General features: G+C 44.0%; 2 protein-coding genes across 4 annotated transcripts in view; one reads left to right on the forward strand and one right to left on the reverse strand.

Moving 5' to 3' along the window:
* Positions 1 to 3,751: 3,751 nt before the first annotated feature.
* Positions 3,752 to 6,834, reverse strand: LOC140713273 (uncharacterized). The gene is made up of 3 exons (XM_073022714.1): positions 6,572 to 6,834; positions 5,354 to 5,776; positions 3,752 to 4,302 (listed from the first exon to the last, which is right to left on the reverse strand). The coding sequence occupies exons 1-3, from the start codon at positions 6,832 to 6,834 to the stop codon at positions 4,230 to 4,232; spliced, it is 759 nt and encodes a 252-aa protein (XP_072878815.1). The 3' UTR covers positions 3,752 to 4,229.
* SPTBN1 (spectrin beta, non-erythrocytic 1) overlaps positions 5,110 to 12,327 on the forward strand; it is a 211,565-nt gene continuing 204,347 nt past the window's right edge. Inside the window, exon 1 of one of the 3 annotated variants that reach the window (XM_007970628.3) lies at positions 5,110 to 5,315. The gene's annotated coding sequence lies outside the window, so the exon portion shown is untranslated. The other 2 variants (XM_007970629.3, XM_038006938.2) reach the window with 2 other exon arrangements.

Below are 12,327 nucleotides of genomic sequence, written 5' to 3' on the forward strand. Positions count from 1 at the left end.
AATTGCTGGGTCACATGGTAATTCTTTGTTCTTCTTTTTGACAGACTGCTAAACTCTTCTACAGCAGCTGCACATTTTACATTCCCACCAACAATACACAAGGCTCTCAATTTCTCCACATTTTCACCAACGCTTGCTATTTTCCATCTTTTAAATAAAATTAAAGCCATCCTAGTGAATGTGACGTGGTATCTCAAAGTGGTTTGGATTTGCATTTTTCTAATGACTAAAAATGTTGAGCATTTGCTGTGCAGAAGAGCTAAACAGACAACCTACAGAATGGAAGAAACTATTTGCAATCTATGCATCTGACAAAGGTCTAAAATCCAGCATCTATCAGGAACTTAAACACATTTACAAGAAAATAAGATAATATTTGATAAAGCCCATTAAAAAGTAGGAAAAGGACATGAACAGACACTTTTCAAAAGAAGACATACATGTGGCCAACAAGCATATAAAAAAAAAGCTCAATATCACTGATCATTAGAGAAATGCAAATCAAAACCACAATGAGATACCATCTCACACCAGTCAGAATGGCTATTATTAACCAGTCAAAAAATAACAGGTGTTGGAGAGATTGCAGAGAAAGAGGAACACTTTTACACTGTTGGTGGGAGTGTAAATTAGTTCAATCACTGTGGAAAGTAGTGTGGTGATTCCTCAAAGAGCTAAAACTAGAATGACCATTCAACCCAGCAATCTCATCACTGAGTATATAACCAAAGAAATTTAAATCATTCCATCTTAAAGACACATGCACATATATGCTCACTGAAGCACTATTAATAACAGCCAAGACATGGAATCAATCTAAATGTCCATCAATGGTAGACTGGATAAAGAAAATGTAGTACATATATACCATGCAGCCATGTAAGAACAAGATTATGTCCTTTGCAGAAACATGGATTGAGCTGGAGTCTGTCATCCTTAGCAAACTGATACAGGAACAGAAAACCAAATAGCACATGTACTCACTTATAAGCAGGAGGTAAATGATTACAACACACAGACACAAAGAGGGGAACAATAGACACTGGGGCCTTCTTTAGGGTGAAGGTTGGGAGGAGGGAAGAGAATCAGAAAAAAATGACTATTGAGTACTAGGTTTAGTACCTGGGTGATGAAATAATCTGTATAACAAACCCGTGTGGCACAAGTTTACCTGTTTACAAACCTACACATATACCCCAAACCCAAAATAAAAGTTTTTTTTAAAAAAAAACCAACAGAATTTTCTGAATGGTTAAAAAAAGTAACATATGCACAACATAAAACTTACCATTTTAACCATTTTAATACAGTTTAGTGGCATTATGTACATGCACGTCGTTGTGATACCATCACCACCATCTATCTCTAGAACTTTCTTTATCTTGCAAAATAGTTATGTTTAATAATTAATATGCAATGCCCAGGTATACAGCTCTGATATGCCACCTCCTAAGATATCTCTGGCACTTAACTAGCTGTGAGAACTTGGGCAACTCATTTGGCCATTCGGTCATCCACAGAATGGGGTTAATATTTACCCTACAGAACTGGCAAAAGGACAAAATAAGATAATATTTGATAAAGCATTTCAAAAACTGGAAAACATTTTATGGTTGATACTTATTATTATTATTAACATAGAAAATGTGAAGATCTTTTATAGAAAGCTGACACCATTTATTGTGATCATTTTATAAATAGTATTGTTATACATTTAGATTACCATCTATTCAGATTTATTACACATATCTTTTACTTTTTGGTTGATTGATTGTATCCCCTACTAGAATGGAAGATCCATGAAAGCAATGATTTTTAAAAATTATTTTACCCATTGCTCTATTTCAGAGCTGAGAAGAATATAAGGCATATCCATCTCTTGGATAATGAAAGAATTACTTTATACAAGAGTAAATATGTTATTAGTGGTTAAAGAATATTCATTCATGATAATGATAGTTTACATATAAGTCTTTAGGTTTTCCCAGTGCAAAATTAATACATGTGAATTCCCAAATGAAATATATTTTAAATATGAGTAAATTTCCCAGACTAGTTCAGGGTTAAAAGGAAGCAAGTTTAGGAGTAAATAGGAATTTTTAAAATATATGCAAGTTTTCAAAATATGTTCTGATTTTAAAGTTTTGGGCTATTATCAGTACAATAAAAGATGGGTTTTAATTGGGTTAATATAATATAAAAAAGGAAATACTTAGAATATCATTCTCTTTTCTAAATAAAACAGGTTGTAGTAGACAATACTGTTTATCAATATCTTTTTATTTTATTTCATTTCATTTTTTGAGACAGAGTCTCGCTCTGTCACCCATGTTGGAATGCAGTGGCGCGATCTCGGCTCACTGCAGCCTCCACCTCCCAGGTTCAAGCGATTCTCCTGCCTCAGCCTCCAGAGTACCTGGGACTATAGGTGCATCCCACCATGCCCGGCTAATTTTTGTATTTTTAGTAGAGATGGGGTTTTGCCATGTTGGCCAGGCTGGTCTTGAACTCCTGACCTCAGGTGATCCACCCACCTCAGCCTCCCAAAGTGCTGGGATTACAGGCATGAGCCACTGTGCCCAGCCTTCCCCTACGTTTTGAATGGAAAGTTAAAATGATAATTTATATCTGCAAAAATTTTGTAATAAAGTATTTGGATGGGAGATAAAGCCATATGCAATCACATGGTTTTAAAAACAGAGAGCAGTATGTTACAAACATGATATTGCAGACTTCTAGGTTCCTTTAAATCAACCCCGATTCTAATATGAGAAGAAACTTAACAAAGCCACTTCTGAGATACGTGGGAATAATCCTTCCGAACTGTTATCACTGACTAAGGCTTTTTATCTTTTTCAGATTTTGCCTTCCATAAAGATGTCTTCTCCAATAATTTTTCCAGTTGTGCTATCTTTTCTTTGAATTGTTACTTCTTTTTGGTCGTTGGTATACTGAGTTCTGCGGGGTGATTTTTTGCACCTAAGGGTAAGAATTCAAAATTGTGAGGCAGGTATTTATAGTAGAACTCTGAATCCTAGTCTTTCACATTTTTGGAATAATTACTGAGGCTTTACTAGAGTACCTTGCTAAGGTTTGTATGGCTTTTTTTTTTTTTTTTTTTAAGGAAATTAAAAAACAACATAAGTGGGAGTGGAATGGGGTAAGGGAGGTGAATCATCCATCAAATAAAAATTTATTTAAGTACCGTTGTCTGTGATAAAGGAATTATTTAAGAGTCACCGTTTCAGAATAACACTGGAAGAATTAGTTTAAATGGATGCACTTCCCAATATTGTTACTGTTTTCTTTGGTATCTCACTAACATTGTAGGTGGGGAGGTGCTGGGGTCTATGGTAAAAAATAAATAAGTGCTTTATTTTTTGCTTTCTAGTGGATTTCCCTTATTACCTAATGAGGGCAGCAGCTTACAAGTTGATTCTGTTCAATTCAACAAATGTTTTTTTTAGTATCTCCTAAGTGCCTGCTATATGTACAGAGTGAAGAAAGAACGAACCCTACCCTTAGAGAGTTTACCGTGTGGCTGTGTTGATTCACCTTCTGAGAAAAAATGTTATTTGCTTTCCTCAATTTTTTTCCTATCTATCAAAAGTAAACGTAGGTTCAAACATTCAAACCTATGAAGGCCTAAAACGAAGAATCACCTTCAGTTTGCTGTGTAAATTTCATTAAGTTTTATTTTAAAATATTCATTTAAAAATACATACAAACATATAAACTCATCAGACCAGGTTCTAGTGATCTGAGATAGAAGCATGGTCCAAACTACTTGACTGCCTTGTATTTTTGTTTTGTTTTAATCCAGGTGATCAGGTCTTTATGGGGAAAATCCCTGGTGTTTTTTCAAACAGGAAGGGCCCTCCTCCCTCTGAATGCCCGCAGTGCCGCCTTGTGCACCTTACAGAGCAAGGAGAAAGTCAGTTTCTTCAAACTGTTTTCTAAAGAGCGTTTCCATTCGGGTTCCTGGTGATTCCACCATCTTTTCTTCACAATAGTGACAGGTCTGGAATTTCTACACAGTCTGAGGGGCTGACGGGGTAGACCAGGTGACTGGGAAGGGGCATGGCACATGACAAAAATTCGAGGAAACGTCCAGTTTCATTTTCAACGAATGCGCACAGGGGAAAACGCAAGTCCCCACGCCATCACGGGCCCTCCACCACGGCCGGACGACCCCACTCTCGGGAGTGACTGGGGCAGGGCACCTGGCCTCAGGTTCGAGCGGAGCCTGCGCTGAGAGGCAGGAGTTGGGGTGGATGAACCACTTGTAGGGTCTGCTCCCAGCTACCCAAAGCGAAAGGGTGGGCGAAAAAGCATTTGCAAAAGAAAAATACGTTAACCTCGCCAAGGAACGACCCCCACCCACCCTCCAGTGCCCAAGGTTTCCCACGAAGAGGTCGCCGTCGCCCTTCTCCAAGCTGGGCAGAACCTGTAAGGCATCACCACCTGCATCTCAAACCAACTAAGCAAGTGACGCTCCAAAGCCTCCCTAAACACCCTGTCTCCCCCGCATTCCAAACGCAACATCAAGGGCGAAAAGAGGCTGCACAAGTCACGTAGAAAATTAGACCGCCTCTTTCCATGGCGATAATCGAATTAGCCTCAAATTAAACGTGAAATTGGCCCTCTCCGGCTGTGGGGACAAAGCCCCTATTGTCCTGCTCGGGTAGCGGCAGCAGCAGTGCCCACCCCGCCCCGGCCAGCCTGGTCCCCGCCGCTGGGAGGATGAGGTCCGGGATGGGCCCTGGAAAAGCCTCGGCTGGAGAGGACGAGAACGCGCCCGAGGCTCGGCTCCCTGGCCGAGCGAGCGCCGGGTGGGCAGCTGCGGGGCTCGGGGCAGGAGAAGAGGGCTGGCGAAGCCGAGGGAGCGGGCGGGAGGGGGGAGGGAGGAGATAGGGAGGAGTGCGGAGGGCGGAGGGCGTGCGGGAGGGAGTCCGCGAGTGCGCGTATGTGTGTGTGCGCGCGCGCCCGCCCCGCGCGCTCCTCTCCCCGCCCCTCGCCCCCTCCCTGCGAGCGCCCTCCTCTCCTCCTTCCCCCGCCCCCCGCGCTCCCGCCCAGCCCCCGGAATCAGTGCAGCTGTTGCCGTGCAGGCTGCGGATTCCTCCAGTCCCTCCCTCGGCCGCCTCTCCTCCCGGAGCTAGCGCGCAGCCCTGCGCAGCAGCGCCCACTGGTCCCGTCCTGTGAGCCCCGGCCCCAGCCGCGGACAGACCCGCGGAGTCGCCTCCCGGCCCACCCGCCCGGCCGCCGAGGAGCGGGAGGAGGACGGGACCCCGGCGCCCCCACCCCATCCCCGGGAGGTAGGTAGGGGGCCCGAGGTAGGGAGATGCCAACTCACTGGGGCTGCCTCCCGGGCAGGCTCCGCGGCGGCGGACTGGCGGGAGGAGGGGCGCGGGCCCAGGGCCGGAGAACGCGGCTGCCCGCCTGCCCTGCGCCGGGGGAGCCGCGTGGGGGCAGGGAGGCTGCAGAGCCCGGGCGGGGGCGGCGCGGGGAGCCCGGGTCGCGGGTGCTCATTGGTACTCGGGTGATGCGGGACAAGGGGCGGCAGGCTCTGCGGTGAGGCGGCCGCAGATCTGCCGTGCGCACCGCTGCCGCCCGGCCCCGGCCCCAGCCCCGGCGATTCCTCCTCACTGCCTCCACCGTCGCCTCGCTGCAGCCGGGCGCGGCGGCCCCTGGCGCGGAGGTTGGTGGGGAGCGGGCAGCAGGAGGGTCTATTTTCAGGTGCCCTCCCTGTGGCCCCGCGGGTGGGGAGCGGGGGCGGCTGTGACAGGGCCGGGCTGTGCGCGTAGCGGTGCAGGGGATGCGGCCAGGCGTGGTCCCGGCTGCGCCGCGCTGCAGCTGAGCTGGAGGCGGCGGCCCCGCGCCCCCACCCCCGCCCAGTCCCAGCGCTCGCTACCCTTCTGCGCCCGCCCCCCCGCCCTTTCTGCCGTCCCCACTCTCCCAGGGCTGGGCGTGAGCCGCCTCCGGGCGCCGAGCCGCCGCTGCGCCCGCCCTTCAGCTCCTGCCACCCTCTCTTCAACAGGTTTGTCTCAGCGCGGGGACCCTCCGGGCCTGCCTTGGGTAGGTGGGCTGGAAGCCCCTCTCGTCATCACCCCCCACACCACGCCCACGGCCCTCTTTTAGGGGGCGCCTTCTCTTTGTTTTTGTGATAGGAAAGGTGCCAACTGCTGCCATCAGATGGGGAGGGGGTGGGGATCAGAACGCAAACCTCTGTCCATTATTTTTCCAACCCAAAGCCAGGCCAGATAGTGAGGACGGGGTGCGTGTGGGGGTGCTTTGGCGGAGGAGAAAATTGAATTCGGTGGGGTTTATTTGGGCGGGGATGTGCTTTTTTGGCAAGATGGATGGCTCACGGTGCCCTCGCCGTGATGCAGCACAATGCAGCAGTATCACAGCTTCCTTGGTTCTCGCTGGCGGGGCTTGGCACGGCCGCTCGGCGCCTGCGGCCCCCGCCCGGCCCCACCCAGGCCCGGGGCTGCCCTTGGCCGAGGCCTGAAGCTGCTACTACGTTGTCCTGCAGCTTCTGCTGGATGTGGCGTCAGGAGGACCAGGTCACCTAGGTGTGAGCAGGGGAGAGTCTTCTCTTTTGGGATCATCCCTCATGCACCTCTCGTTGGGCTGCGCTCGTTCGGAGGGGCGCCCTGCAGCACCAATGCAGGCAGAGGGGAGCCGGCCTGCAGATGCGGATCGGAATCTGATCTGCGACCAGGGGACCTGAGCCATAGGGAGGGGCTGAAGGAAGGATGGGGCCCAGTGGTGTGCGGAGGCAATGGTGCAGTCAGTGTGGGGAGTCGCAGCGTTTTTCTGTGGATCATCCATAATGTATAACCACAACCCAGCTATGCCTTAATTTCTTTCTACATGAAAAGTTGATGTTTATTAATTGGACCTTCGCAACTGTGACATTACAGTACCTCTTCTGTCTTTGGTTAATACCAAGCATGCATTTTTTCTATAGGAAACCATTTTATAAATGAAATGATTAATGTGTTTTAGTTTTTATGTCACTAAGACGTTTATAAGTATGTTAAAATTCAGTAGGTTGTTTTAAAAGGAATGTATATGTTTTTTAATGGATAGTAAATGATTCCTTTAGCCTGTATTTGTTTTGTTTTCATCGTTTGCTCTTTCTAAGTCAAGTACAATTGCATTATTTGGATGCTTTATTAAGGATTGTTAGGTGTATGAGTGTCATGATGGAGGGTAAGTTGGTATTCAGATTTCTGTTGATTCAGATAGCCGAGTTTAGTGTCCAGGCGTAACTAATGGGATTATGACAGTAACAGGCTGCATTTGTGTTTGTTTATATGTATTTTTTGTATACATATTTTTCACAGCTGTGACTGGGGAGAGGGTGGAGAAGGGCAGACCACCAAGGCCTCTTGACTGGTATCTAGTTAGGAGGAGATGATTCCCAATGTTCTCATGTTTGGTCTCGGCCAGGACACAGGGAATTTCCCTTCTAAATGCCATTTCTATAATTCATTTATTCCGTGTGGGATGGCAAATGGGATATATTTCAAATGTCAACCCAGGCTTTTCTAAAATGTGTAGGTGAAAAAGGAAATTTCAGTATGCTAGTTGGAAGGGAAGGTCAGTGTTTGCAAGCCAAGGGCGTGCCTGCTTGTGTTTTTAAAAATTTCTAGTGAATCCAACTTAGTGGCTTTTGATTTCATGTGGCTCTGCAGAGTAGAACTGCATGTACATTGTGTGGTGTATGTGCATTATTTTGAGTTTCTGTTAGAGAAACTCAAAATACGAAACTCCCGTTAAAGTATGGGACTTTTTGTGCTGGTTGTATAAAATCGTGTTGCGTACAGATTTTTATGAATGTTGTTCCCATGGATCATCCAGACGTTTTGGATTTACTTTGTTGTAAGAAATATCCTGTGTTGATGTCACAGGAGGTTTAGCTGTTCTGACTTACACACCAGGTGCAGAATTCTGTTGGGTTAAGCTCTTTGTAACTCTGTCATTGCTGGAGTGACCAAAACCTTCATCTGAAAGGAGAAGTATTGGGCAGTGAAGGAACTGCTGTCACTAGGTCGTCTCCCACAGTGGAGGTTTTCTGTGAAGAGCTTCTCTTGGGCAAGACTAGTAACAACTATCTGTGATGTTGTAGAGCAAATGAGAAGACCTCACTCTGCTTGTGACACATCCTGAGCAGAGGCTTGGCATTGGCAGAGTTTCCTGGAAGGGTTTGTAGAGTGGTTGCTTTGTCTTGATGTATGAATGTATGACTTTACATGTGGAAGTACTATTTTGAAGTGGAAGGATTTTACTACTACTCAACATAGACATGATTAGTGGAAATCATTCAGTGTGGATACTGTCGAAATAATTTTAAGCTTTTCTTTTTAATAGCGTATTCTTATAGAACATTTTAAAGCCTGTTTTTTTGTTTTTTGTTTTTTTTTACGTGCAATGGCGTGATGCTCCTTTAATTATGTTGCACTATAACTAGTATCTTCATTTTAATTGGGCTTTATTTAATGTTCTGTGGATCTCCCTATGGTAGCCCTAGTTTCTTTCACTACGTTTTTGGGAATGCAAACCATTCTTCCATAAGGAAGGGGCTAACTACCCCTGTTAGAAGAGTGAGCTTTGTAGGTCTGTGGAAGTGAGTAAAGCATCTCATGGATTTTTCCTGTAAGTTTTCAGTCTTTGCTTTTTCTCAGGGCATCTTTTATTTGCAAAAGACCTAGTTTAGTACTCTGATTTTTCTGGTAGCGCTTGTTATTATATTTAAATTTTTATGGTGTAGGAATAACATCATCAATTTTTTTTCTACTCAGTGGTTAAAGGAAATTATACGCGTTAGCTATACCTGTGTTTCTATTTTTTAAACATCTCTCGAGAAGCCATTTTCATAATGTCCTTTGCTATCATAGTGAGATTCACCGACCTCCAACATTAGAATCTCCTGGGAGCTTATTACAAATGCAGATTCTTAGGCACCACTCTGAACTCAGCCAATCGGAATCAACATTTTAACAAGACCTTTAAGTGAGTTGCATACACATTGAATGAAGAAACTGTATTCTATTCCTTCAGCAAAGGGACCTTAATATCAAAAGTTTCCTTCTTGCATTTTCCTTTCTTTTGCTGAACTATCAGCACATTTTTTTTCTTGATGGTGGTGACAGAAGTGAGGCACTCACTGTAAAATATTTGTTTAATACAAAATTATTTTATAAAGCTGTTCTTTAATTCTTGGTGGAAGAGTCCTATATACCATGGTTTATTTATATTAATCAGTGTTTTAGGTTCTTTTGTTAAACACCTCTGAAGTTGAAAAACAGTTTTTTTCCCCTCTGAAAGAAGAAGGCATTGGTTTTTGAGACATCAGAGCTGGAGCCCAGGAAGCTCACCCCTGAGCAAAGGGTCCCCTCTGCTCCCTCTGCTCTGCTCTGGCATCTTGATGTCTGTCATCTGATATAGTCAATGTCCTGCCCTCTCATCCAGTCTTTTCTTAGAGTTGTTTTTTGAATCAAGTAATTGGTAGGTACAAAATAATGTTCCTAAAATATATGTTAAAGAATCGTAAACCAGCTGGGCGCAGTGGCTCATGCCTGTAATCCCAGCACTTTGGGATGCTGAGGGGGGCAGATCAGTTGAGGTCAGGAGTTCAACACCAGCCTGGCCAACATAGTGAAACCCCATCTCTATGAAAAATACAAAAATTATCTGGGCATGGTGGCAGGCGCCTGTAATTCCTAGCTACTCGGGAGGCTGAGGCAAGAGAATCACTTGAACTGGGGAGGCGGAGGTTGCAGTGAGCCAAGATCATGCCACTGCATTCCAACCTGGGTGACAGAGTGAAACTCTGTCTCAAAAAAATAAAAAGAATCATAAACCAATGGACGCTCAGGTAGCCACCAGCTAGTTCAAGAAGAGCCTTATACATCCAGAGCCCACCTCCATCATCCCATCTGAAACAACCCCATCCTGAATTTTATGCTTATCATTCCCTTCTCTATGGTTTATCCTTTTTAAAAAATCTTGATTGTGTATGATTTTGAACTTTATATCAACGAAATTATACTTTATGTATTTTTCTGATTCACCTGTTTAGATTAACCTTCTATTCCCACGGTTTATCCATTTCATGACTGTATTTCATTCAGTTTCACTTGCTGTATAGTATTCTACCATGATTTATTCATTCTACTCTAGATGGAGATTTGGACTGATTCCAGTTTTTTTGCTATTGTACAAGGGTTGCTGTGAGTGGTTTTTGTTTATGGCTCTTGGTACATATGTGGAGGCACACACAACCGCTTGCTGTCTCTAGGGAATGAAATTTTCTGGATCACAGGGCATGTGCATCATCAGCCTTAATAGAGAGTGCCAGACTGTTTTTTACGAAGTGGTTGATTGTGTTCCCACTAGCCGTAAGTGTTACAGTTGTTCCACAGCCTTGCCAGTGCTTCACATACCAGGCTTGAAAATCTTGTCCAGTGAAATGTTATCTCATTGTGATTGTTATTTGCAATTTCTCTGATTATTGAGGTTGAATGTCTGTTTACATTGTTAACCATTTGGGTTCTTCCTTTTGTGAAGTACCTGTTCAGTCTTTTACCCATTTATCGATTTGTAGTTCTATATGTAGGTTACCTACTAATCCTTTGTGGATCATATGTCTTGCGACAATTACTTCTCAGCTTGTGTTTTTTTTTAAACTCGAATTTGTGATTTCTTTTGATGATCAGTTATTTGTAATTTAGCAGAGTCATAATCAGTATTTTGTCCTTTAAAGTTTGTGAGGATAATTTTGTTATTGCAGAAAAGTTTTTCTTTGTTTGGAAAGAGCATTCGTTTTGGAATCAAACAGGTTCTGGGCCCAAATCCTAATGGTGTTGTATACTAGCCTTATGGCTACTGCTAGGTACTGGCTTTGAGCTAGTTAGTTACTCAAGACCACAGTTTGCTCATTGGAAAAATTGAAATAGTATTAGTTTATCTTACAGTTATGAGGCAGCAGTGTACAGTTCCAGGCACATAGTACGTGTTTGGTTGATAAGAGTTCATTACTTTCTCTTGGGACTGCCTAAGCACTATGACCCACTGATCCCTTTTGGTATACTTTGCAAACACTACCTAAACATTTTTATGTCTGGAGAGCTATTAAATGGCTTATTCTAACTTTTATTTTTTAAAAGGCTGCATTACCAATGGCATTTATGTATTGATTAATACAGTCTGAAGAGACCGCTTACTAGAAACCCTTATCAGTTTAGATTCCGCTTCTTGAAAGTAATATATTTGTACGCAGTTCTTTTGACCATTAAGCATTTATAGTATTAATGATCTCCCTTTGCTCCTACTCTGAGATTACTTTGTAATATTGTTTTTTATTTAATGAATAATTATTGGATACATTATCTTGCCAGGACTTGAAGTTGTTATGGTTTTTGGACTGGCTTAAAGTTGAATAAGAATTAGTTCCTGAATCAAAAGACTGTATACTTTAGTATATAGAATATATTTTATGTACCATACACAGAAGGTAAAATACCTTTTACAGGCTGGATGTGTGACTTTGGCAAACCCTTAACCCTCTGGTCTCAGATCTAATTTTATGAAATGAAAGACTTAGATGAAATCATAGTAGGGGTTAAAACATGGCACATGGCATCACTTGCTTCTGTTCCTGGCAGCCATCGAAAATCAGTAATGGTACTTTTTTTCCGCTGAGCTGAGATAGAGTCTCAGTCATATTCTCGACATGGTGTTCTAGGCAATAACTACCAGTCGATTAAATCTGGCATTCAGTTTTTAAGCTCCTGTACACTCCTAAATTCTGTGATTATGATATACTTGAGAAACTCATCACCTTGGCAGTGTTCAGAATACAATGAGACAGGAAGAAACTAGAAGCAAGGAGACAGGAGAGAGGTGGGAGTCCAGAAGTAAAGGGAGCAAGTTACAGTGGTGGCCAAGGGAACAAGAAGGAGAGGAAAGATGGGAGAATGGTTGTGAAGGCCCAATCCTATGCCAAGCTATTTGTAGGGTGAATGGATGGGAGGATGGATGGGAGGTGGACCTAGTGGGTGAGGAGCTAAGCTAAGGTGATAAAGATTTCAAATTTGAATAATGACAATGAGTGTGTTTGGTGATGATGACGGAAATAGACAAGTCAAGAGCATGAGTGGATATTTGGGAAGAATATCAGTTTCGCTTTAATATCAGTGTTTGAGTTTAAAGTTCCAGCAGAACCCTCAGTGGAGGTGGAGAGAGGTCATGGCCAGAGAGGCTGATGGGAAGCTTTGGATGGAGGGGCCCTGGGCCCCAAGCTTCAGGCTCTTTAGT

The sequence above is a fragment of the Chlorocebus sabaeus genome, chromosome 14, assembly GCF_047675955.1.
Source record: "Chlorocebus sabaeus isolate Y175 chromosome 14, mChlSab1.0.hap1, whole genome shotgun sequence".
NCBI classification, from domain to species: Eukaryota; Metazoa; Chordata; class Mammalia; order Primates; family Cercopithecidae; genus Chlorocebus; species Chlorocebus sabaeus.

Bases quoted from the DNA above. Each gene is read 5' to 3' on its own strand.
- LOC140713273 (XM_073022714.1), bottom strand. From the start codon at position 6,834: ATGGATGATCCACAGAAAAACGCTGCGACTCCCCACACTGACTGCACC. The intron at 5,777-6,571 runs GTGACCTGGTCC...GCCCTGTCACAG, and splicing joins TCTCCCCTGCTCACACCTAG to CCGCCCCCGCTCCCCACCCG. The intron at 4,303-5,353 runs GTGAGTTGGCAT...CGCTTTGGGTAG, and splicing joins CTGCCCGGGAGGCAGCCCCA to CTGGGAGCAGACCCTACAAG.